The sequence below is a fragment of the Tripterygium wilfordii genome, chromosome 19 (assembly GCF_013401445.1).
Source record: "Tripterygium wilfordii isolate XIE 37 chromosome 19, ASM1340144v1, whole genome shotgun sequence".
NCBI classification, from domain to species: domain Eukaryota; kingdom Viridiplantae; phylum Streptophyta; class Magnoliopsida; order Celastrales; family Celastraceae; genus Tripterygium; species Tripterygium wilfordii.
In genome coordinates, this window is record NC_052250.1 from 3,287,918 (window position 1) to 3,315,469 (window position 27,552).

Below are 27,552 nucleotides of genomic sequence, written 5' to 3' on the forward strand. Positions count from 1 at the left end.
AGCATCACATATGTCCAAGGTGAATGCAAGAAACACCATGTCTATTCTTAGTCAACATCCGAGGATGCTAAAAATGAATCAAACATTGAAATCAAGTGTAAATAGAGCAATACTTGAGTGAAAGATATGAGGGGTATGAAGCTTCTACCAAAAAATCCAAAGAATCGGTTTTCCCCTTCTCTCCTTCTCTCCTTCTCTTCTTCTCTTCTTCCTCTCCCCTCTCTTCCTCTCTTCCTCTCTTCTTTTTTTGTTTTTCTTCACCAAAAGCCAAAGCCTCTCCTTTTTTTCTTCCTCTCTCTCACGCCTCCTCTCTTCCTCTTTTTTTTTTGTTTTGTTTCCTCTCTCTCCCCCCTCTTCCTCTCTTCCTGTCTTCCTCTCTTCCTCTCTTCTTATTCTTTTTCTTTCTCTTTTCCTTCCCCTTTTCACTTCCCTTTTTTTTTTACCCTACTTTCGGCCACTTTATCTTTTCCTTCTTTTTTTCACTTCCTTTTTTTTTACCCTACTTTCGGCCACTTTATCTTTTCCTTCTTTTTTCACTTCCTTTTTTTTTACCCTACTTTCGGCCACTTTATCTTTTCCTTCTTTTTTATATTTTTTTTATATATTTTTTATATATTTTTTATATGATATATATATTTTTTTAATATATTTGTTTTTATTATTATTATTTTTGTATTTTGTATTTTTTTGGCCGGACGAAAACCGGGTACTACAGCTGCCCCCCTTTGTATGTCTTTTATGAAATAAAAGGCAAACAAAGGCGTAGTCAACCGCGTTTCGTACGGGCCTGAAATGCGCGGGATCATTGTGGCCATTCCCGGCTTGGCCAAAAAGTTTGTGCAAGAAAATAAAGGGGCACGGGATCACAAGGCCATTCCCGGCTTGGCCAATGTTGGTGCAAGAAAATAAGGGGCACGGGATCACAAGGCCATTCCCGGCTTGGCCAATGTTGGTGCAAGAAAATAAGGGGCACGGGATCACAAGGCCATTCCCGGCTTGGCCAATGTTCGTGCAAGAAAATAAAGGGGCACGGGATCACTGTGGCCATTCCCGGCTTGGCCAATGTTCGTGCAAGAAAATAAAGGGCACGGGATCACAAGGCCATTCCCGGCTTGGCCAACTGTTTGTGCAGAAAAATAAAGGGGCACGGGATCACACGGCCATTCCCGGCTTGGCCAACTGTTTGTGCAAGAAAATAAAGGGGCACGGGATCACAAGGCCATTCCCGGCTTGGCCAACTGTTTGTGCAAGAAAATAAAGGGGCACGGGATCACAAGGCCATTCCCGGCTTGGCCAACTGTTTGTGCAAGAAAATAAAGGGCACGGGATCACATGGCCATTCCCGGCTTGGCCAACAATAAATGAAGTGCATGGGATCACTATGGCCATTCCCAGCTTGGCCAACAAAAAGAAAGTGCATGAGATCACTACAGCCATTCCCGGCTTGGCCAAATGTTTTTTTTTTAATCTTTGATTTTTTTATTTTTTTTTGGTGAAAAGGTGCTCCGGATCACGGTAGCCATTCCCGGCTTGGCTGAAAATTTTTAATTTTTGATTTTTTTTTATTATTGTGAAAAAGGTGCTCGGGATCATTGTAGCCATTCCCGGCTTGGCTGAAAATTTTTTATTTATGCAGTGATGATGCATGCACTGACCTATTTTGCTCAATTATGAATGTCTCATGAATGAATGGATGCATGTTTTCTCATGGTTTTGCCATCCTCCAACAAGCGCACAATTACGAATTGCTAAACCAAATTTGTTTCTCTGTCAGGGTTGACTTTCTGACTCACTGAGCTTTCAATGTATCTTCTCTAATCTGATTAGTGAAGGCCTTTTTCCGTTCTGGACCCCAGCTCTTGAGTTATCTCTTTTCCTTTTCCAATGTGCATTCCCATAATCAATTCATTTTCCCTGAAATTTGCATGTTCGTACGCATCTGAATTCAAAGCTACCCATTTATCAAAATTTCCTTATTCAAATCTTTTTTTTTTTTTTTTGCACGGCTTAGGAATGTGAGCTTCTCTTTCCTGCTAACACCTGCTTCAGCTTCAGGCTTTTCACTCAGATCCTTTCCAGCTTAGGATGCCAAAATCCATCAACTTCCTATCAAAAGTATTGTCCTGATGCACTCATTATATTTCCTGTCAAAACTTTGTCAGTGATAAATTCAAAAGTACAGCCATGCTTGTCAATTATTGAAAGCAAATGATAATAATTTTTTTTTTTGGAGTATGAAATGAGAATTGAATTGGGATATGGGAAAGGAGACAACAAGCAACAAAATTGAAGAAATGAATTTCCTCACAATTTGATTTTTGGAGTATCAAATGAGATTTGAATTGGGATATGTAAAAGGAGACTACAAGCAACAAAATTGAAGAAATGAATTTCCTCACAATTTTTATTGAAAAGGATGGGTGGTAATAAAATATTTTAGAATGAAATATGTACAAGAAAGTAGAGAAATCAAAGGCAGAAAGGACAAACCGAGCTTCTTCAAGATGAAATATGTGATAATTCAAAGATTGTACCAAAATTGCCCCAATTTTGGTGTGCACCCAATTAACAATAATCAAATCTGCTTGTATAAGGCTATCTCTGAACCTTCCATTTCTGCCAACAAACTTCTTCTTCTATGTAACAGACTAACACCTTAGCAAGGTAAAATATCTGATGGTATCAAAAGCACCCCAAAATCTGCCCCAGTTTTGGGTACATGTCCAATTAACAATAATCAAATCTGCTTGTATAAGGCTATCTCTGAACCTTCCATTTCTGCCAACAAACTTCTTCTTCTATGTAACAGACTAACACCTTAGCAAGGTAAAATATCTGATGGTATCAAAAGCACCCCAAAATCTGCCCCAGTTTTGGGTACATGTCCAATTAACTGATCTCCAACCCTTCAATTACGAAATTAATTTTGCACTCCCACCTATGTCAATGTGAGACAAGTTAACAGCCAACTCAGGCACCACTCATCAATTCAACAAACTCGTAATCCAACCATCCTTCTTCAAACAATCTGAAATTTGAACTTGCAGCCCAAATTGAAACGCCTGTGAGGTTTTTTTCACTTTAGCAGATTTTTTTTTTTTTGCCCCTATTTTTGCCTAGAGCGCCCTTGCGGGTTTTCACTCTAACGGGTTTTTTTTTTCTTCCTACCAATAAAACTTAACAACTTCCTTGAAATTGTCCCGAATGTGCATTTTGAGGGGTTCAACTTCAACTAGTGTCTTCTCAACCTTTTGAACAAACTTTTCCAAGTTAATCATGTGATCTTCATCCTCACTTGGCTTGGCAATTATGTTATCCCCATGCACTTCAATCTCTTTATGCATCATATCATGAAACAGAATGACCTTGGTTTGCTGATAAGTATCTCCCGCATTTTTAGACCAAATGGCATGACTTCATAGCAAAAGGTACCACATAAAGTAATGACAGTAATTTCCTCTTTATCTTCTAGAGCCATCGTGATCTGATTACAATCATCCTTTTTCAGTACCGGTGCAATATTTCTATATCATTCGGGGTATTTTACTACAGCAAGACATCCGACATCAAATTGCTTCTTTATTTCATCTCTAATCTTCCAAGTTTGCACCAATTCAAATTTCCAACCCCAAATTAACAACCTCATCCATTTAAATTATCTTTTCTTTTTGATTAAACTTGTTTCAACATTTCTGACTATATCTCAGATTCATCCTCAATGTTCAAGTCAAACTCGAAATTGTTAATGGGTGCCCCAAAATCTGGTTCATTCGGTTCATCTTTCCATTATCATCAATTTCAATCCTGTCAAAATGGAATTTGCAAGATTTGGAATTTGCAAGTGATGGACAAATAAAGGCAAATAAATGTGGGATGATGAATGTAACAAAGGCATCAAAAACACGGGAATTGGGCAAATAAATGTGGGAATGATGAGTGTAACAGAGCATCAAAAACATGAGAACTGGAAGCATTGAACATGCAAAAGCTGTACTAGAGAAATTTATCAAAGTAAAGTAAAGACATGCTCATTATTAAAACCCAATCAATGGCCGTGAACCGGACCACAGATGGTAGTGCAGATGGATTTTACTCTTGAAGGCTGCTGACAGAATCTGGCAATTCCAAATTGGTCCAGTTACTGAGTTTAAAACATAACTCCCCAAAATTTCTAGTGTTTGGACTTCCGTACCATATCCATGACTGCGGCCAACATGTGCTCCAGCCTTTGCTGTCCCTCTTCTAGTGTTTGTAGCCCCATCTCTAGTCGGGCTATCGCTGCATGCATGCGATCTGATTGTGGAGATGCTGCAATTGCTGATGAGGAATCACCAGGTGGTGATGCTGAGTGACCTTCTTAGGTCTGCTTCTTTCCAGCCGAAGTTGTTTTCAAATGACTGATGCTCTGACGCCATGTCCTTCTTTCCATCATGGTGACCTGATATCCCAAAGATGCTTGAGGCCGAGGAGGTCGAATGCTTTTGAACAAAAGCAACCTTGTGATAAGCCGTGGGAAAAATAACTTCCCCGCCTTTGTTGGCTTCTTCTCGACAAAATCCTTGGCTTTGAAGATCGTGGCCAGATAGATCTTCCCAATATCAAACCACTGCCCTTTATACATAGTAATAATCATACTGTTGGACAGGAATTTTATTCTAGGGTATAAAGAACATTGTCTATTCCATCTGCAACAGATCCAAGTTGTACTGTGATCTCAGTGATTGCTTCGTGCAATTTATCTGGGTCATGAGTACTTGCTTGTCTGCCCCATGACATATATCGAACACCTTGTATGGCATGCTTTGAAACCATAAGTTGTCTTTTGTAGTCTTGAACTTTGTCGGTTGCTTTTTTAAGTCTCATTTTGGTTTCCCTCAAAGCTTCTTGTAGAGATTCGATGGTTTTCTGGGGATTGTCCTCGTATACGTCTTCCCTTATAGGGGAGAGGTTGAATCTGGGATCATTTTCACCTTCCTCTTCTTTAGAAGTAGAACCTTCATCAGTTCTAGACCTTTTTGCAAGTGGAGAGTTAGGAGTATCCATCCTTGAAGATCTCTTGAGGAAGATGAACAAAGTGTTGGACCAAGACTTAGCGTCTAGGTCAACATTGTGTTTTTGATGATTGTGTATGATTGTGAAGATGGAGACGGAGATGAAGATGGCTCAGAGAGAAAACACGCTTTTGCCAGAAATGATTGAGATGGAGATGAAGACGAAGATGGCTCTGCATATGCGAAGACATTCGCAGTGCCTGTCACATCAGTATTTACTTTATTGTCACCTTCCACTGTTATTTTCCCGCTTGAGGACGAATTTTTTTTCCTGCTTCTCTTTTCAACCAGATAATAATAAAAAACAAAACTGTCACACTCAACTGTTCATTTCCCCGCTTGAGGACGACTCTTTTCTCTTTTTTTTTTCCTTTTTTTTTCAACTAGATAAAAATAAAATAGAATAATAATAAATAAAAAACTTTCACACTCCCCGAGAAATTACGAATATTTGCACAGTGAGGCAGGGTGCATAACAGACGATCAGGATTTAATCCAAGCAGGACCTTTTACGCTGTCTGATAAGAGATTCCAACGGTGGTGGAGAACATGGCTCTGATGGTGATGGTGGTAATAAACATAGATCACAAGTCTTCGGAAGCTTTCTCTTGTTGTTGATGCATCTCTCTTGGTTTCCGTCTCTGGTCATGTAACCTTTCAAGCGCTTCACATCGAACAACTTCACTGACTTTACAATAAATCCTCTACTCCTTCTTCCAAGCATCTGTCGATTCGAGTCACTACGTTCTCAGATGACCTGATTTCCACCGGAATCTCTCTCAAGGCAGACGATTCCTTGATTTTCTTTAGCAACTCATCTCCTGTCATTCCAGGCATACAGTAATTGGTGATAATTAGATCCACTTTCAAACTATCAAACCCAACAGGACAATTATTCTCCTCGTCTAATCCCAGAAACTGAAGTATTCTTATTCCACTGTCCACTGCAGTTACTTTACAGGAAGTAATCTTGAGCAACCTTTCAATGACTGGTCTATTAACAAGGTTGTCATCGACAGCCAAAACGTAAACCTCCTCAGAATCAGACATAAAATGATCCATTCCCACTTGATCAACAAGAAAATTAAGAGTCAATTTCCTCACAAACTGCCCCATTATATTTTTTTTGTTGTTCATTTTCATTGTTTTAGCAATTCACAACTGTAATCTTATACTATAAGGATGGCAAAGACATGAGTGAATTGGTGTTTTTTTTTTGTTTTTTTTTTTTCATGCATGACTATGAACTTATTTAGTTTGACAAAATGCAATGACTGTGCCTACGTGAATGCATGAGAGAAGAAACCAATAATGGAAATTACAATTAAAAATGTGTAAGACAAAACATCGACCACAAATGAGTAAATCACACAAAAATAGAATATGCCATTACACTGGGTAACCTAAATTTCTGGAGGTTTTGGGCATGGATCTAGGGCTTTATAAAGTGCTTGGGTAAGTTTATCTAACTATTCTGCGAGGTCCCAGATCATGTTGCTTTTAAAATCCCAACTATTGGGACAAAAGCTCCTCCCTTAACTTTTAAGAGAAGTCGATCCGGTGAGGATATCTTCCACTACCCATGCGGAGACGGAATCTCACGAGAATAGTGGTCAACCCTCTCTAATACTAAAGGTAGAGCCCAGCTGGTAGGCTACAGTGAGTGTAAATGTATGAGATGACAAATACTTTACCACAACAAAATAAATCAACATCTCTGACATATAAAGGAAACAAACAATTAATCATACAAGAAGAAGTAACGTAGTCAATCAATTTAATCATATGGGCTTGACCCTCTTAGGTTTAAAAAACCTGGTGTCCCCAGCAGAGTCGCCAGTTGTCGCAACCGGGGTCACGACGCGGACCGGCGTGGGAGGATGAAAAATGTTTAGAGTCGCCACCAATTGATTTAAGGTGCAATTGGACACCGAAAAGACCTGCGAACCAGAGAAAAGGGTACGGGGATCGATTGAGTGTGGGGAAGGTGTTAGGCACCCCACAACTCCCGTTTGAAAACGGTTACCCGGATTAATCTAATGGCTATCTTATGGAAACTTGCTCTTTGCAAGGTGTAATTGTTAAAGTTTGAATTATTACTTTCAACACACTTATCAACTTATGATAGTGTTTGAAAAAGAAAGCTTGGAATATTACTATCAATTTATGATAGTTTTTATTTGAAAATAGGTTTAAAATAACACTATCCACTTATGATAGTTTTGGGAAAAGATTTGTAAGAATACTATCAACTTATGATAGCATTAAAAAAAAATTGTAATATTACTATCAACTTATGATAGTTTTTTTATTTGGAGACACACTACCAACTTTTGATAGATTTAATTTTAAAACACCAACTTATGGTGTTAACGATAAAATGTCCTACCAACTTTTGGTAGGTTTAATTTTGAACACCAACTTATGGTGTTAATGATAAAATGTCCTACCAACTTTTGGTAGGTTTAATTTTGAACACCAACTTATGGTGTTAATGATAAAATGTCCTACCAACTTTTGGTAGGTTTAATTTTAGATACCAACTTATGGTTTATTTAATAAAATGCCCTACCAACTTTTAGTAGGTTTAATTTTAAATACCAACTTATGGCATAAATGATAAAATGACCTACCAACTTTTGGTAGGTTTAATTTTAAATACCAACTTATGGCATAAATGATAAAATGACATACCAACTTTTGGTAGGTTTAATTTTAAATACCAACTTATGGTATAAATGATTATTTGGAAAAGTGTCATCTATCAATTTAACCTATTATTGCCAACTTATGACAAATTCATAAATGAAATCAAATAAGGTTCATAATTCAAATAAAGGAAATCAACTTATGATTTCTTTAATTGAAATGACCTATATTCAATTTTAAGCCTATATATTCATAATCCACACTTGTACAAATAATCCAAATAATAAATGTCGAAATTATACAAATCGACATGAATAAGATAAATTACACAATATGGGGGGCCAAATATACACAAATTGTAATAAACCAAACAAAATCTTGAAATTGCTCAAGCCTCCATCAACTCGTCCAAATAATATCCAAGCCCGAGCCTCGTCCAACAAAACAAACATAAAGAGAGGGAAAAATAGAATACGCAAATGTAAATCAAGATTTAAATCGAATCAAGACCACATTATGAGATTCACACGTATCCAAACCAAGAAAATCAAATCCAAATATGGTCTCTCCCGCTTTTTCCAACAAGAAATAGAAGAAAAAAAATGCAAAGAGAAAGGGCTCAACATATTAGTATCGAAAACACTCCCAAGCATCACATATGTCCAAGGTGAATGCAAGAAACACCATGTCTATTCTTAGTCAACATCCGAGGATGCTAAAAATGAATCAAACATTGAAATCAAGTGTAAATAGAGCAATACTTGAGTGAAAGATATGAGGGGTATGAAGCTTCTACCAAAAAATCCAAAGAATCGGTTTTCCCCTTCTCTCCTTCTCTCCTTCTCTTCTTCTCTTCTTCCTCTCCCCTCTCTTCCTCTCTTCCTCTCTTCTTTTTTTGTTTTTCTTCACCAAAAGCCAAAGCCTCTCCTTTTTTTCTTCCTCTCTCTCACGCCTCCTCTCTTCCTCTTTTTTTTTTGTTTTGTTTCCTCTCTCTCCCCCCAAACCAAAGTCTCTTCTCCCCTCTTCTTATTCTTTTTCTTTCTCTTTTCCTTCCCCTTTTCACTTCCCTTTTTTTTTTACCCTACTTTCGGCCACTTTATCTTTTCCTTCTTTTTTTCACTTCCTTTTTTTTTACCCTACTTTCGGCCACTTTATCTTTTCCTTCTTTTTTCACTTCCTTTTTTTTTTACCCTACTTTCGGCCACTTTATCTTTTCCTTCTTTTTTATATTTTTTTTATATATTTTTTATATATTTTTTATATGATATATATATTTTTTTAATATATTTGTTTTTATTATTATTATTTTTGTATTTTGATTACACAATATGGGGGGCCAAATATACACAAATTGTAATAAACCAAACAAAATCTTGAAATTGCTCAAGCCTCCATCAACTCGTCCAAATAATATCCAAGCCCGAGCCTCGTCCAACAAAACAAACATAAAGAGAGGGAAAAATAGAATACGCAAATGTAAATCAAGATTTAAATCGAATCAAGACCACATTATGAGATTCACACGTATCCAAACCAAGAAAATCAAATCCAAATATGGTCTCTCCCGCTTTTTCCAACAAGAAATAGAAGAAAAAAAATGCAAAGAGAAAGGGCTCAACATATTAGTATCGAAAACACTCCCAAGCATCACATATGTCCAAGGTGAATGCAAGAAACACCATGTCTATTCTTAGTCAACATCCGAGGATGCTAAAAATGAATCAAACATTGAAATCAAGTGTAAATAGAGCAATACTTGAGTGAAAGATATGAGGGGTATGAAGCTTCTACCAAAAAATCCAAAGAATCGGTTTTCCCCTTCTCTCCTTCTCTCCTTCTCTTCTTCTCTTCTTCCTCTCCCCTCTCTTCCTCTCTTCCTCTCTTCTTTTTTTGTTTTTCTTCACCAAAAGCCAAAGCCTCTCCTTTTTTTCTTCCTCTCTCTCACGCCTCCTCTCTTCCTCTTTTTTTTTTGTTTTGTTTCCTCTCTCTCCCCCCTCTTCCTCTCTTCCTCTCTTCCTCTCTTCTTATTCTTTTTCTTTCTCTTTTCCTTCCCCTTTTCACTTCCCTTTTTTTTTACCCTACTTTCGGCCACTTTATCTTTTCCTTCTTTTTTTCACTTCCTTTTTTTTTACCCTACTTTCGGCCACTTTATCTTTTCCTTCTTTTTTCACTTCCTTTTTTTTTTACCCTACTTTCGGCCACTTTATCTTTTCCTTCTTTTTTATATTTTTTTTATATATTTTTTATATATTTTTTATATGATATATATATTTTTTTAATATATTTGTTTTTATTATTATTATTTTTGTATTTTGTATTTTTTTGGCCGGACGAAAACCGGGTACTACAGGAAGAATTTTGCAGTACCGAACAAGAAGAATTGGTGCTTATTGGTGATGAATTTTGCATTGGACGTGTTGAAGATGACTATACTTTGGTCGATGGTTCTGGGTGGATGGAGGCCTTTCTTGCAGATTCATGTTTGGTTGAAGTCCTTCATCTCTTTGGAGGTGCTATACATGAGGTGTTCTACAAGGGAACGCTAATCCTATATGTAATGTTTTCCTTTTAATGGAATTCTCAGGGTACTGTTGCCCTTTCAAAAAATATATTGATATATAATACAGTGAATATATATATATATATTCTAATTATCATAATTTTTTTTTATGTGGATCAAAAGTATGAACTAACTTCGTGGACACAAAATTTTCCTATGTGGACTAATAGATTGTTGTAATAAAACACAAAAAAAGTGGGGGCAACACATTTGCTGGGGACCCACCATAGATTCATCGCATCTATGGTTGAAATACAAGTACACAAAGTTGGTTCACACTTTTGATCCACATGGGAGAAATTCTGATTATATATATATATATGGTTCACATATAGGTGGTTGTATTTGGCGTTGAAAAGAGAGCAACACATTTAGATTGTACAATTCCAAAAGACATTTCATTTCCATTATTAGGGCTTGCTTGGATTGATGTTTTGGAGAGTTAAGCGGGGAGGGTTAAGGAGGGAAGATAACTTCACCTTACTTGGATTATAGGAGGGAGAGTTACGTGGGGTGAAGGAGGAAGAAAGTTTCCCCTCACTTAACTCTTCAACTCAACATTTTGTAACCACTTAATTTGAAGATTTGTGAGGTGAGAGAAAAATTTTGTTTAGCATTTCCTAAATCATCCCGTTAACTTACATCTCTTACCTCTTGACCGATACAAAAATGTGTGTGTACTTACATCAAGTGTAGGGTAGTTGACAAGTAATAAAATCTGGGAGTCTGGAGTCGAATCCACAAGGAAGCAACATTCAATTTTTGTGGATGAATGCAAATGACTAACTAAAGAGCTAAACACAAAGAATAACAAAGAAAATGCAATAAAAGTAAAAGGAGGCCGAATGACTCGACAAGCACGTGAACATGTATCTAAATTACAAACTAATTTGATAAAACAATTAATTAAAAGCTCCAACCTCTAATCCTTCCCGGTGGATTCTCATTTCTCATGCTCAAGGTATAATTGCAAACACGCACAACTATACACAATGCATTTTGCGATACCATTAACTATGCATATGCAAAGGAAATTAAGCATGAAAACTTCAATTACTACATGGAGACCATCGAGTCTCTTGGTCTACGATGAATGCAAATGGGTAAGCACATACTCTTATGGATTAATGTTCCCTCTTTGGTTTTGGTTTTGCTAGTACCCTAGTTTCACACTTCAAAGACCAATTAATCATAACTCTTCCATGCATATTCCATAAATTCCACAAAATCATCATCAATACACATAATCAATATTTATGTAATGGAAACTCAATCAATTGGGGCAATCATACATTGAGCATTAACAATTCCTAATCAAACATATTAAATTGAATCCCTAGACTATACAATCCAAAAACACAATAAACATGCTATTCTCATGCACCCAAATACGCAACTATTGCAAAATCGAATGAGAGAGATCAAAACTACGACTCTTTAGATATACCTCAAGCAATAAAAACTTTGCATCCGCCCTTCGAGATTAGAAACTAGAGAAGAGAACTACCCACTAATGATTATTGCAATAAACATCCAATTTATCGTCATCTAAATAAGTGGTTATACAAAATCAAGAGAAAAGCAACAAAAGAGGAAGATAAATCTAGAGTGAGAAAGTGCCTCTACACTACACTACTCCTAAGGGCATGAAAGAATCAATACAACAATTAGGGTTTTTAGCCTTTTTTTATCTGTAAAAATATCTATCTACGCTTACAAAATCATTTCCCATTGGTTATAATTTAGATTTGCCCAAAAAGACCTCAAAAGATATGTCTTGAAAGTGAAGGTCGCGACAATGTGTTCGGACAGCTGGTATTCGTTTGAAGGCCCTATTTAATTTTTCTAAATAAGTGTCTGGACACCTTGGGCAGACACCTTGGGAGGGAGGGTGTTTGAACACTTTGGTAGGTGTCCCGACACCTCACTGCAAAAATACTCAAAAAGTGCTCAAACTTACCCGAATTAGGTCCGATTACTACAAAACCAAAAAGAAACATTTACAAGTATAAAACTAAGTTAAAACACAATAAAATACATTAAATAAGTGTTAGAACAACCTAATTAAAAAATATTGAAACCTCAAAATAGAGGTCAAATCATCTCTCATTAACTCCTAATCACTCTTATCTTATATCAAATAAGGGTGACTGAAGGTACTTCCCTCACATTAGCTCCCCCTTACTAACTCTACAATACCGTTTAGCAACACACTCTCCTATGTTTTTTGTTGGTCCAATAGCAAACCATCGTGGTTGCTCAATATTAATAGGAGTGCCTTCTACCCTAAATTTATTATATGAAAGAAAGGAGATAGTGCGAGACGTCCTTCCGTCTGATCTTAGCCGCTTCAGTCTTACTCGATGAACTCAGAGATCGCAGACGATGAAGATGACAATGAAGGCCGCTTTTTATCGGGATCTTCAAGAATCAGATCAGCAATCCACCAAAAATGTTTTATTTCTGCATCTTCATCCAGGTTTGATCAACGACGTACTTTGAAGCCTATATTTTGGTTTACTTTCTATGTGCAAATTTTATACTGTGTAGGTATAAGAAGCTAGGGTTTTATTTCTGAATCTTCATCCAGATTTGATCAATGACATACTTTGAAGTCTATATTTTGGTTTAATTTTTATGTGCAAATTTTAGACTGTGTAGGTATAAGAAGCTAGGGTTTTATTTCTGTTTTTATAATTTGTTGGCCCTTACAATGATTGATTAATGCTTATGTGATTCTGGATGATTGATCTGGCTTTGCTAACTTGATTTATTTTTTTTTGAAGTTTTCATGTTGGTGAACTTTAAGATTAAAGGAAAATTGAGACCACCCAGTGAAAGAGCAACTCGATAACGTAATGTGGAGTTTCTTTTGGATATCTTCTATTGATTTTTTCTGAACTGATTGTAATAGTATGTAGAAATAAAATGAACCAGAAGGATAAATAGAAAGCCGAATTCGAGAATGGATATCCTTCCAAACAAGAAGTATTTACCAGTGGTGTTTTCTTTTTATAACCCTAACTAAAATAGCTTCAGCCTTATCTTCTTCCAAAAATAAGTGCCGTTGCTTGACTCTCCAACCGGAGTTTTCACCGTCTATGGCATTCAATGTAGGCTAACGACTATTAACGATCTTTTAAACTGGTTTAAAGTTTAAAGAGCCGCCCTCCACGTGTACATAACGTTGTGAACTTAGTCAAAACGTCACCGTCCCACAAACTGCCACAGTTGTATAACCCTATTGTGCATGAGCAAGCATAAAAATTATTCCCCTGGGAAATTGATTAAATACCTTTCTACAAAACAGCAACAGCCTTAAGTGTTTGGCAGCAAATGATTAATCATGTTTTTCTAATTTAATGACTTCAATATTTCCAAGTTTAGATGTGGCTGAAACACCAACATTAAAGATATACTCATTGGATCATTGGAGTATTGATTGCTTATAATTGCCATGTACTCATCAATGTGTCTTTTGACAGCGTTAGTGAGAATTATGTCCTAGATTTAGAGTGCAATAGCTCGTGAAAGGTTAGTAATTTGAGTGATTAGAGTACTGCTGTTCGAGCCACTAGATCATAACTGTGGGTACATTTTTGTTACAGAAGGTGAAAGAAAATATAAGAAGCACATAAGGAAGATCAATAATTAATAGTTCAGTTATCCTAATTTTTAGTGGAAAGTTTTTGCGAAATGTAAGAGTATCTTGTTATTGAGCGAAGCAATAGTTCTTTGGATATATTTGCTATAGGTTGTTTGCTTTAAGAAAACTGTTTGTTTGAGTGGATTCAAAATTTTTTTTGGGTGGCTATGTGAAATTGGTTTTGATTTAATTTTTCGAAGTTTTCAAATGGTTGAACTCTAAAAAAAGAGATTATGTGATTCATTGATGTCACACATCCAGTAGTTTCAGATCGACGCAAGTGAGAATGTTTTTATAGAAACATAATTTGAGTGAAAGGATAGTATTTTGAGTGATCAGTGGATTCGTTTTCTAGCAACTAGATCACATCTGCGAGTACATTGTTATAGAAGGGGAAAGTTTTTAGGAAAGCGAGAGTATATTGTTATTGAGTGTAGCTGAAGTTCCTTTGTAATTGTGCCGAAAGCATGGTTAAATAGAACTGTTGGAACATGCAATTTCTGTTATTGTTTTATTACTCGAGTATGGCTGTTGATGCCTTGGAAATTTTGCATCAAATAAACTGCTTATAAACCTTCTGTCCACCTCTGAAATCTTTTAACGTTTTTCTTTTATGTTGTTCTGGATAATGGTTTGTTCTTTTTAGTTATTAATATATAAGTGTTTTCTTCGAGGATAAATTGGGCTGTCAATTTTTACGATTTTTTTTTAATCATTCTATGTCTTTGGAATTTGGATATTGCATTGACCAGAATCTTGGATTTTTAATTTCAATATTACCTGTTCAAATAATGTTTTTTGTAATTCATTTACCCTGTGATGTATATTTTAGGTGCCTCTGAACAAAATATTCGAGAACTGTTCTCAAAAGCTTATAGGAATGCCCCGTTAATTGTCTTCATTGATGAGATTGCTGCAATCGCTGCTAAGGGATATAATCTACAGAGGGAGATGGAGAGACAGATAGTGTCTCAATTGTTGACTTGCATGGATGAATCGCATAGGCGTGGCTATGTTCTTGTAATTGGGGCTACCAATATGCCTGATGCTGTTATATTTAAAAAGTAATTGAAACATAAATTCTGTTATAATAATGCATTAAACTAGACTGTGAGACTGTTTGGTTTGCAAGCTATGTGCTTTCATTCTTTGTTCTCATTTCCAAAATATTGTTTTCACTTTTACTTTGTTAGTCTGCGGAAAATGTATTTTGATATGGTAAAGATAAGACCTTGTCATTTTCTTCCTAGAAAACAGAGTACCTATTTTCTAAAAATAATTTAGAAAACAGAGCATTTTTAACATTTTGACAGCATGGGTCAAAATTTTGAATTCTTGCAGGGGACCACATAAAAGATAACCTTTTATTTTTAAACCAGTGAGTGTTATACAGGCTTATGATTCTTTGTGATGTTGCAGGCAAGCACTACCCTTGGAACATGGCAGAAACTGATAACTCGATCGATAAGTGAGAGGAGACGAGGGTTCAGTGGAGGCTTATACAGGCTCGCAACTATGGCTTCATGGTTGATGAACAAAAGACGAGGATTCAGTGCAACTACTGTGGAAAGGAAGTGAGTAGCTTCAATTTTCTCCAGAGCCATGTAGGAAGAGTGAGAGAAAGGCTTCACTTGTTTTTGCTTCTGGTAGTGCAGGTAACTGAACTAAAGCGACATCGTGGTTGCAAACTGAAGCCAGTAGATGCTTTGGAAGATTCATTTACGAAACTGGAGTCGACTTTGATGTTGTCAATTCTCCTAGCTTTAGGAGAATGAGAATTATCAGTACTTCCTTCAAAGTAGGCCAGGTGGAGTATTACATGCCGAATCTCCAAGAACTGAGAGGATCAATCCTTGAGGATGAGTTCGAAGATATGAAGAATCACTTCAACAACATAAAGGATTCTGGGGCAGACACAAGATGCAGCATACTTGTCGATGATTGGGTCAATGATAAGGGTCAACACCTTGTTAATTCGGCGGCTTTTCGAACCGACAGATTCAACCTGGAGTTTAATACGAAGCAAACGTCTTTGTTTTGGGCATCGTACTGCATTGGCCTCGCGTTGGAAAGGATCTTGATGACAATGAAGGCCACATATTCATGGGACTGTCAGGAATCAGATGAGCAATTCACCAAAAGCTTAGTTGTGCATATGTATAGACCAGTTTTGCTCAATGACATACTTTGATGTCTATATTTTGATTTAATTTGTGTATAAATTTAAGACTCTCTAAGGTATAAGAAGCTAGGGTTTTATTTCTCCTCATTTATTATTATTATTTTTTTGTTAATTTTTTGGTCCTTAAGAAGATTGTTTCATGCTTGTGTTATTCTTGATGATTGCTATGGTTTTGGTTTTGGTGGTTTGATTGATTTTGCAAATGGTTGAACTCTTAAAAAAAGAGATTATGTGATTCATTGATGTCATACAGCCAGTAGTTTCAGATCTACGCAAGTGAGAATTATAATGTAAGGTATAAGAAGTTTGGAAGTGGGCGACAATGATAAAGTGGCCTATAGCATCAGTTGTACTAGTACTAATCAGGTATATGTATTTAAGATAATGTGCACAATCAAAATAAACGCAAAAGCAAATGTGCACAATCCAAAAAATGAACGTAAAAGCTGCATTCACCCTTAAGACACTCTGGAGGCACGCATCTCCGTTATGCTAACACAAACGATAATATGCACAATCGAAATGAAGGCAAAAGCTGCATCCACTCTTAGGACACTGGAGGCACGCATCTCTGCAATCCTCATCACACACCATACATGGAAGACACCCCCAACCTGTTCTTTTGACAATGCTAAGAGTCATTTGGCGAGGTTGAACGGTGAAGTCATCTCCCAAAACACGTTCAAGATGAGCATGGAAATCACATTTTCCACAACAAAACCAGATGCTATATACCATTTCCTGGCATATACCACAAACGTTTCCTTGATGATTACAGTCGGCTAAGACGAGAGGATGTTTATGTAACTTGAGATCACTAAATGTTTTTGGAATCCACGAAAGTGATTGACATTCACTACATAAATTAATGTTGTGCTCAAAATCAGATCCCCGGAGGGTGAAAAAACGACGTGACATGTTGTATAATCGTCCTGGAAGGAGATATGGATACTTACCAAGAGCACAATCAGGGTGACCAGCATAGTCACATTTAGCACAATAGTAGTACCCATGCTTTGGATCTCTCTCTTTTTCACAAATATCACAATAATAGGCATCAGAACCATCGTCATTTGTATGATAAGTAAGCACAAGTGGATGTTCATGATCCCAATATCTAGCAGTAGACGGTAGTGTAGCACATCTATAATCTATGTCAAATGGACACTCATTGCATTGAAATAGATATTCATCTGGGAAACTGCAAGAGTAGCAATATCTATTATAACTGGGTCTACGAGTGAAAGAGAGTCTGTGATCATGACCAAGATGTCTAATTTTTAGCGGGATTGATGCACATCGAACATCAGCATAGAAGTTTTTGCATTCTTCACAAGCATATACGAAGCCATGGCAATACGTATAACAGAGAGAACATTCGAAAGTCCAATTGTCATCAGGCCCACTCGGAAGAAGGGTTAAGGGGTGGTCATGAAAAACAGGTCTTATTTGGTTTGGCAAGTCAATACAGGTCTTGTGGAGAAAAAAGCCACACTCCACGCACCTGTAAAATGGATGTGAGATAGGTCGGATGCAGCAATCACAACATTTATCCTCCATTTCAACACCACGACTTAATTTGTGCTCATGACTGAAGTGCTTAATCTGTAGGGGGAATTCATCTTCCGTCAGCTCAATCTCCCTGACCAAATCAACAATTGCTTCCTGAGCATTCACGACTGAGTTATTTGTTGAAATCTGATTTTCAAACGCGCAGCCCACGTGGGTAACAAACTGGCAGTCCACACAAGAATAACCTCCAAAATCCTTGTCAAACTTGGTACGGCAAATTCGACAATTTAGTTGGTCAACAGGAGGAATGTCTTCATCTTTAAGTAGAAAGAAGAAAGTATGGGTGAGAGGGTGATCATGATGAAGTATATTGATTGTGTGTGGGAGTGAGATGCAGTCGTCGTGAACAATGATCTGACAAATGGTGCATAGGAAAGATTCGCTTGACGACCCAAAATTTCCAATTCTGAGGCCACAAGCATCACAGGGAAAAGAATATTCTGACCTCATAAGGGGAATAAATTGATGTTTGTGATTTTCCGGTTCCTGTAAACACAAAGGTTGTCGTTGGAGAGCTCTCTTGGCGTCGAGGATGAATGTGCAATATTTGCAGTAGTAAACAAAGGCACCATAGGAAGCAAGGCACCATAGGAAACAGAGGTACTATTGTGTTCCCATGTGTCGTCCAGTTTGCAATTGGAGAGAAGAAAAAGAGGGTGTTTGCGGTGGACAACATGCTTAAACTCTCTTGGCAAATCGCTGAAGCAGCTCTTGTGAAGAAACATGCCGCATGTGGGACAAAAATAGCTTGGATGACTGTCTATTTCCCCACAGACGCAACAATTATAGCATCCATCCTCGTTTTTGTTAAGGGAAATCCAGCAATGGTGACGCCGTCCTCGAACAACGTTTGCACAAGACTTGTGAAGAGAGAAAGAGCAGTCTTTGCAATTGAAGTGAGCATCCTTCACTGGATCCAAACACCAACGACAAAGAATTTCTCCATCATTCTTCACCTCTTGACTGAATACCAACTTATGGGGGTGTGTAGAAAATAAAGATGCAGAGACAGAAAGCTTTTCATTCTTATTATTCATGAACTCATATTGCTTACATATATAAGCACTAGAATTATGCCATAGAATCAGCCGAAAATATTGACATAGAATCAATTGATCTAATCAGCCGAAATTATGGACATATCAGCCGAATTGTTGACATATCAGCCGAAATTATTGACATAGCCAACTAATCTAATCACACAATAATCAGCCGCAATTATTGACATAGAATCAACTAATCTAATCTAATCTAATCACACAATAATTTCGGATATTGACATAGCCGAAATTATTGACATAATCAACTAATCTAATCACACAATATCCTCCAATACTCCCCCTCAAGCTGGATCGAGTAGGTTGATCGAGCCAAGCTTGGAAAGTATTCGAGTAAACTGAGCCGAAGGTAGAGCCTTTGTGAATATGTCCGCAAGTTGATCTTGAGTCCGAGTGTATCTAGTAGCAATGGCTTGAGCTTGAACTTGTTCCCGAATGTAATGACAATCAACCTCGATATGTTTAGTTCGTTCATGAAAAACTGGATTAGAGGCTATGTGCATAGCCGCTTGATTATCACAACAAAGAGTCATAGGTTGAGAGGTAGAGATACCAAGGTCAATAAGCAACGCCTTTAACCACATAAGTTCAGAGGCAGCAGAAGCCATAGCTCGATATTCTGCTTCCGCACTTGAACGCGCAACAACAGCCTGTTTTTTACTTTTCCATGAAACCAGGTTCCCCCCGATAAACACACAATATCCAGTTGTGGATTTCCGATCAAGAGTATTACCTGCCCAATCAGCATCGGTATATCCAAGAATTTGAGAGTGACCGTTATTCTGCACCAGAATGCCGCGACCAACAGATCCCTTTAGGTAGCGAAGAATCCTTTTGACCATGATCATATGATCAATGGTAGGAGAATGCATAAACTGACTTACGAGGCTGACTGCATGACTAATATCCGGCCTTGTGATGGTAAGGTAGATGAGTTTGCCAACTAACTGTTGATAAGGTTGAGCAGAATCAAGAGGCTCACCATGCATAGAGAGCTGAAGCTTACTGTTTAGCGGTGTCTTGGCTGATTTGCAATCAACCATATTTGCTTCACGAAGTAAATCTAACACATATTTCCGTTGATTCAAGAAAAGCCCTTTGTGCGATGTGGCCATTTCTATTCCCAGGAAATATTTAAGAGCACCGAGATCCTTAATAGAAAATCTTTGATGAAGGATCTTTTTAAGGTTGTGAATAGCTGTATCATGAGTACCAGTAATAATGAGATCATCAACATAAATTAGAACAACCAACCTTTCATTGGATCTGGTGCGAACAAATAAAGAATGGTCTGCATTACTCCTTTTGAAACCAATTTCCTCAAGCACGGCACTCAACTTTGCATACCATGCACGAGGAGATTGCTTCAATCCGTAGATTGATTTATGCAACCTGCACACAAGACTAGAATTATTGCTTTGAGGATGTCCCGGTGGCAATTTCATATACACCTCTTCCTTGAGATCACCATGCAAAAATGCATTTTTAACGTCCATTTGAGACAAGGACCATCCATGATTCACAGCCACCGAAAGCAATGTACGAACTGTAGTCATCTTCGCAACGGGTGCGAAGGTCTCCTTATAATCTACTCCATAAGTTTGAGTGAAGCCTTGCGCAACTAAGCGAGCCTTATGCCTCTCAATTGATCCATCAGACTTGAATTTTATCTTGTATACCCATCGACTGCCAACTGCCTGTTTATCTGGTGGTATTGGAACAATACTCCAGGTGTGGTTTTCTTCTAGAGCCATAAGCTCTTCTTGCATTGCATGCTGCCACACGTCTTGTTTATTAGCCTCATGAAAACTTTGAGGTTCCATGTTGCTAGAAATACTGCTAAGATAGGCTGCATGTGAAGTGGACAATTTTTGATATCCAAGAACATCAGTGATTGGGTGTCTTACCGAGTAAACCATGTAGTCTTGTAGTTTGGATGGTGGATGTCGTGTACGAATGGAGTGATGTTGTTTGGGAAGAGCCACACTATCACCCAAAATTGATGCTGGTGGTGTCACTACTTCACTTGCAGTATCTTGTTGAGGTATGTCACCATTACTTGATTCACTAGACAAAGGTACCGAATCTGGAGTAGGAGCACCCTGATCATGTACTGACAATTCAGGTGTTGTGATAGGCAAAGGAAATTGATCTAGCTCCCCCTGATTGAATATATGCTTAGTTTGAGGGAAGAAAGAAGCATTTTCCTCAAACCTGACATCCCTAGTAACAAGGAGCCGTCTAGTAGTAGGATTGTAGCATTTATACCCCTTCTTGGTTGGTGAATAGCCTAGAAAGACACACTTGACAGCTCGGGGTTCTAGCTTGTCACGCTGGGAAGCTTGAATGTGTACATAGCAAGAACATCCGAACACTTTAAGATGCTCTAAAGCTGGTTTTTGACCTGTCAACAACTCATAAGGAGAGTTAAAGTGCAAAATGCGACTTGGTAGTCGATTAATGAGATAAGCTGCCGTGGACACCCCTTGAGACCAAAAAACTTTGGGAACACTCATTTGAAACATTAATGCTCGAGTTTTCTCTAATAAGTCACGGTTTTTTCTCTCGGCTATTCCATTTTGTTGTGGAGTACCAACACAACTAGTTTGATGAATAATGCCATGCATGCTCAAGTATTGTGACATAATGTGTGTCATAAATTCAGTGCCATTATCTGATCGTAGGACTTTGATTTTGGTTGAGAATTGAGTGAGAACAAGCTGATGAAAATCTTGAAATACATTGGCAACATCACTTTTTGATTTTAAAAGATACAGCCAAGTAAATCGAGAGTAGTCGTCAACAAAAGTAACAAAATATTTGTAGCCATCAAAAGATTCAAGAGTTGGACCCCAAACATCGGAATGCACTAAATCAAATATTTTATTGGAATGAGAATCAGAAGACGGAAATGATAGTCTAGTAGATTTTGACAGGTGACATACATCACAACTTATTGAAGATTTATGCAGATTTGGAAAAATCTTGGATAGAATGGGCTCTGAAGGATGAGCTAAGCGTTGATGCCATAACGATTAATTTGAAGATGAATAAGCGTTTACATGAAAACCCCGAGACGTGGGAACATCATTGGAAAGGTAATAAAGCCCTTGATAGAAAAACCCTTCACCAATCGTCTTCTTGGTGATAAGATCCTGAAAAACAACTTTGTGAGGAGAAAAAATAGCACAATAATTTAAGGCAGTTACAAGCTTTCCAACTGAAAGAAGTTGAAAGGGAAAAGAAGGGACGTAAAGAGCTGATGATGCCACATTTTTAGAGAGCAATTTTACTTTTCCTCGTCCAACCACAGTTGCATCGTTACCATTGGCTACAGATATTAGAGATGGAGGAAATAATGTTTCAAAGTCAAATAGATTGTTTGGACTATTAGTCACATGATCAGTAGCACCTGAATCTATAACCCAACAATTATGTACTTTACTAACAGTTAGAGCATTGGAAAAAGCATTCAAAATACCTGATATGTCTTTGGTAGAGACAGACTTATTCTCAGCCAAAAAACCCGCAAACTTTCCGAGCAAGGCATATGATTGTGATTTTTCAGGTTCATTCTTCTCTTGAGCACCTTGTTTAGCCTGAAGGTAAGATGCAAATTCATTTATAAGAGTAACAGGGCTAGATGTAAACCTTAACAATTCATCTGAAGTAGACGTAGTCACATGATTGGCCTTGTATCCTGATGATTGTGAACGTCTTGGAGTACCCTTATTATCTTTTGAAAATCTTGGTTTCAATTCAGGATGTAGAACCCAACATCTATCTTTTGTGTGGCCTGAATTGTTGCAATGAGTACACTTCAAGTCTGGTCGTCTTCCTTTGTACCCCTTCTCTTCAGTTTGCCTAACATGAGCGACATATGCCCGAGTTTCAGACAAATCAGATTTGATGTTGACATTCATAACTTTTCTACGAACTTCTTCCCGCTGAATGGTAGAACACACACTTGCGAGAGATGGTAACTCATGATTCATTAGAATACGACTGCGAAGATCTTCATATTCTGGTGCTAGATTGGCCAATAATTGAAAAATCTTATCCTCCTCAGCCCTTTTCAGCAAGGTTGCTGAATCTGTAGTATGTGGTCTGTACACTGCCAATTCATTCCACATGCTTTTTAGATTACCAAGAAATTGAACAAAAGATTTACCTTCTTGGTGAAGACAAGCTATGTCTCTTTGAAGTTGGAACACACGGGCAGCATTATTTTGGTTGCCATACATCTCTTTGATGGCTTCCCACATGTCTGCAGCAGAGTCGGCATAGCTGAAGATTTCAGCTAAATGTATTTCCATCGAATTCAATAGCCAAGATCGCACCATCTGATCTGTGGCAAGCCAAGTTTCATACTCGAGTGATTTATCATTCGGAACAACAGTATCCTTATTGATAAATCCAAGCTTGGATCTCCCTCCAAGGGCCAAAGAAACAGTTCTTGACCAAGGGAGGTAATTAAATTCATTTAAAAGACTCGAACTTAGACGAAGATTTGAATTGGTCTCAAAAGGATTAGAAACAACAACAGCAGATGATTCTGCTTTTGAAATAACAGGAATGATTTCTGCCATTTTTAGACAAAACAAATAGAAGCAGATTTATGAGGACGAACTTCCTCTGATACCATGTAGAAAATAAAGATGCAGAGACAGAAAGCTTTTCATTCTTATTATTCATGAACTCATATTGCTTACATATATAAGCACTAGAATTATGCCATAGAATCAGCCGAAAATATTGACATAGAATCAATTGATCTAATCAGCCGAAATTATGGACATATCAGCCGAATTGTTGACATATCAGCCGAAATTATTGACATAGCCAACTAATCTAATCACACAATAATCAGCCGCAATTATTGACATAGAATCAACTAATCTAATCTAATCTAATCACACAATAATTTCGGATATTGACATAGCCGAAATTATTGACATAATCAACTAATCTAATCACACAATATCCTCCAATAGGGTGAATTGAGAGCATAATAATATCCTCGCTTCCTCTTCCCTCTTCCCCAATTAAATCAAAAGAATCCCACTTAATTAACTCAGGAGAACCCATGATTTTTTTGGTAATTGTTGTGACTTGTGAGTACCAATACCAAAGCTTGGGATGGGAATGACCATCAATGAAAAACTGTAAATACAACAAATAAAGAATCAAGGAGGACCTAATACATCACTTTCGACAATGACATTTTCTAACTTCGTCCACATGGTTGATTCTTTACGCGTTTTGCTAATGTCATTTTCTATGGAACTTTCAACTCATTGTTATGACTTGTTAAATTGTCTCACATCAATTTGGGTAATCCCGATGGTTTATAAGTAAAAGACTCACACCCTCTCCTACATCAAAGGTCTTTTTCTTAAGCCTAAGTATTATTAATTGATACGACTTAGGAAGAACAAAGTCATACAAGTCATGTGTATTCACGAAAATCGAATAACCCAAAATGAACAATATAGTACATAGTGAGTGTGGTGAATTTTCCAACACTCGTGAATAATAATACTAGCATACTTAAAACAATAGAAAATTACAAAATCTATAAATTAGAAACATACACTTAAAATAAATTTTTAGACTCACCCTATTTTTCACTATTTTGAGTCTCATTTCGACGTGATTGTCAAAACTAATAGTCCTAGGGCTCATTATCTTTTTTCTTTGGAGAAATATGTCAAAACTTGAGAGTATTTTCTCTCTATCTGGTGAATTCCATAATTGTTCTAAGAGGGACATTCTTAAAAGTCTTATTTTATAAAGTCCATGTACTTTAAACTAATATTCCAAAAAGGATAAACTTTTATCCTAATTTTTTTAAATGACTAAAATAACCTCAGTTTAATTATTTAAATTTTAAAAATTAATCATAAAGTTTATAGAAATTCCTCTCAAACTTACGAAAGCTCATCTTTCACGACTATAGCTGCAGAGAATATTTTTCTTTCCAATTTTCTTCATGAAATTGATTTTCTAATATGAATCTTGCATCAATTTTGAATTTCTATAATGATTCACCTTGCGATCCTATTGATTTTGGATATTCTCGATGTTTGAATTTCTAGATCTAATCATACTCACCACGGGACTTGTAGTTTTCCTTCGATCTGTCATCACATCATTATTTTCGACAGTTTCTGTGGTGATTTTTTGTGTTTTTTTTGTTCTGATTTCGGTTGCAGACTACAGATGATATGTTATCTGTTTCGATTAATTTGATATCTGTCATAATGTTATCTGTCTTGCTAAATGTTCTATGTCTTGTTAAAATATTATCTGTCTTTAATGAAATGTTATCAGTTTGAAGTTCCAAAACAGATAACATATAAGAACATATCCGAAACAGATATATTATCTACAGATTCATATCCAATTTCAGAAGAAAAACAAAAAAGTGTTCGAAAAAGCAATAAAACCTCAAAGGTAATGCGCCTTGATCCATAGAGTTGATTGGTGGTGTTGATGGTCATCAAAGTTGGTCGTATTGACCGGATCTAGGTCTTTTTCAAATAGTGACCGTGATTTCAAGAAGCTTTTTTGGCGAATCAAGTGATAATCTATGGCCAATGATGATTGGGCTTTGATTGTGCTGACCTAGAGTTTTGTTTCGGTAGTTCGTTAGTCGAAAACGATGACAGGACGACTAATTTCTGGTGGTCGACGTGAAGGAAGAAGAAGAGAGAATAAGAGAGAGAAAAAAAAAAGGAGGAGGAAGAAGAATAACATCACACGTGTGACTCTAAGATGGATTTTAGAGATATCTTTAGGGATATTTTTGTCAACACAATACAAATATACTTTTTTCTAATGTTTTTTTCACTTTGTCATTCCTTGAACATATAACTATCATATTGTCATTTGCCCTAATTTCCCCATTTTAAACTAGCTGGGACAATTGATTAGAAGCTCTTAACTTAATTCAAGTAGAAATGTTGGGCAAAATGCCTTACCAAACTGACCCTTGTCTTTCGTTATTACATTGTCTAATTATATGTTATGACTGAATTTATTAGGGATACATAATGGTATTGTGAATTAAGTAAATCAAGTTGAGAAGCAGAGCAATTAATTAAAACTAAAACTACGATATATTTTTAAACTAGCTGGGACATTTGATTAGAAGCTCTTATCGTCAACAAAGGTTTTATTATTTAGGATTTTTCTTTTTCTATCAAAAAAGATAGTAAACTTCATTTACAATTAAAAAAACCTTACATATCATTGGACCGACGGCAATATTAGGTACCTCAACTCAACATTCATTTTTGTTCTTTTAAAAATAAACAGGGCAGTGCTGCAATTGAGCAATTGAGATGTGAATTTGACAGAACCTAATAGTTTAGTTTTCATAATACAATTGAGCAAAATGATTTGACCATGTCTTAATCATTAGATAAAATGCAGAGACATAAAAATTTTGACAAAAGATTCAATATTAACGCAACAACATTAAAACAACACATATTGAAATGACTCTCTTCATTCTACGTCAAATAAATTCCTCCAATGATCAACAAGATTTAAATGAAATTGGGAATGCTTTAGAATTTTAAATTTAGAATTGTTTAGTTTTTCATAAATTATTTTTAAATTTTAAATCATTGACCATTTAATTTGGCTGAATCATTTTTAATCTTGGAAATGGGCTTACTTTAATGGGTTAATTTAAATGAGTTTGAGAAATAGTTGCTCGGAATCACAGTACTATAGCATAGCAGTAATCAAATGAGTGTTTTGATTACTTATTTTTGTTACTTGGGTTGGAGATGCTTTAGTGAACCCTAATGAAACCAAAGTCCTCAATTTTATTTTAACTTTTTCCAGGTTAAGTTGTTTGTGAAGCCATGTAGGTACCGTAGATGGTATGGAATTAGTTGTCAGTTCAGCTTATCGACCATATTCTTTTTTAGTCAATTGGGGTAGAAGTAGTCACGCAGACGAAAACAATCGAGTAAGACTAATCAACATTAAACTTTAAAAAAAAACGACTCTTAGAGGTCAGACACATTGAAGGTGTTTGAAATACCCATGTGTGCTGGCAAATCGACCGTCTAAGCACTATCTTAATCTTCTTTAGGATCTTGAAAGGGCCATACTTCTTAGGCTTCAACTTCTTGTAGGTGCCTATGGGGAAACGTTTCTTGCGCAAGAGCTCCAAGACCAAATCACCCTCGGCAAACAATTTCACCCGTCTATGCTTGTCAGCAACATCTTTATACTTAGCATTGATCTCCTTCAATTTCTTCTTAACTGCAGCATGGATGGACTATGCTTCCTCTGCAAAACTACTAGCAGCGACACTCAATCTGGGATTACTTGGTAACCGTAATAAATCCACAGAATATCTAGTTACTTGTATTTATACCAAAGCAAAAAGAGTTTACTGGTAGTATTATGAACAACATTGTTCTATGCAAACTCTGCTTAGGCAAGGGCATGATCCCATTGTTTTGGTTTATCTTCACAGATACTGCGAATGAGATTTTTCAAAGTTTGATTCACTACTTTTATTTTCCCAACGGTATGAGAATGAGTTGTGCTACTGAAATTTCGAAAGGAATCAGATTGCTTCCACAAAGTAAGCAAAAAATGGCTAAGAACCATGAAATCATGATCTGATGTGATAGTTAGTGAGACTCCATGCATTCGAACAACCTCTTTGAAAAATAAATGGGCAATGTGAGACGCATCAAACTTCTTGCGGCAAGGCAGAAAATGCACCATCTTGAAAAATCTATCAATAAGAACAAAAACTGAATCCACTACCTGCGGTATTCTTGGTAATCCCAACACAAAATCCA

The 27,552-nt window shown here is 36.8% G+C and overlaps 2 protein-coding genes and 1 pseudogene across 4 annotated transcripts; 1 reads left to right on the forward strand and 2 right to left on the reverse strand.

Moving 5' to 3' along the window:
- Positions 1-1,823: 1,823 nt before the first annotated feature.
- Positions 1,824-6,092, reverse strand: LOC119985475 (annotated as a pseudogene).
- A 6,388-nt stretch (positions 6,093-12,480) lies between these two features.
- On the forward strand, positions 12,481-16,175 carry LOC119985071 (cell division control protein 48 homolog C-like). 3 transcript variants are annotated; one of them, XR_005465041.1, is made up of 4 exons: positions 12,481-12,739; positions 14,739-14,970; positions 15,326-15,480; positions 15,557-16,175. XR_005465041.1 is itself a non-coding variant. In XM_038829240.1 (3 exons), exons 1-3 carry the CDS (start codon positions 12,646-12,648, stop codon positions 15,357-15,359), a joined length of 360 nt encoding a protein of 119 aa, XP_038685168.1. In that variant the 5' UTR covers positions 12,481-12,645; the 3' UTR covers positions 15,360-16,175. The 3 variants fall into 3 exon arrangements, 1 of the variants encoding a protein (XP_038685168.1); XR_005465040.1 differs by having other exon boundaries at positions 15,562-16,175; XM_038829240.1 differs by having other exon boundaries at positions 15,326-16,175.
- A 239-nt stretch (positions 16,176-16,414) lies between these two features.
- Positions 16,415-18,140, reverse strand: LOC119985070. Its single transcript, XM_038829238.1, has one exon. It carries the CDS (start codon positions 18,108-18,110, stop codon positions 16,581-16,583), a length of 1,530 nt encoding a protein of 509 aa, XP_038685166.1. The 5' UTR covers positions 18,111-18,140; the 3' UTR covers positions 16,415-16,580.
- Positions 18,141-27,552: the final 9,412 nt, after the last annotated feature.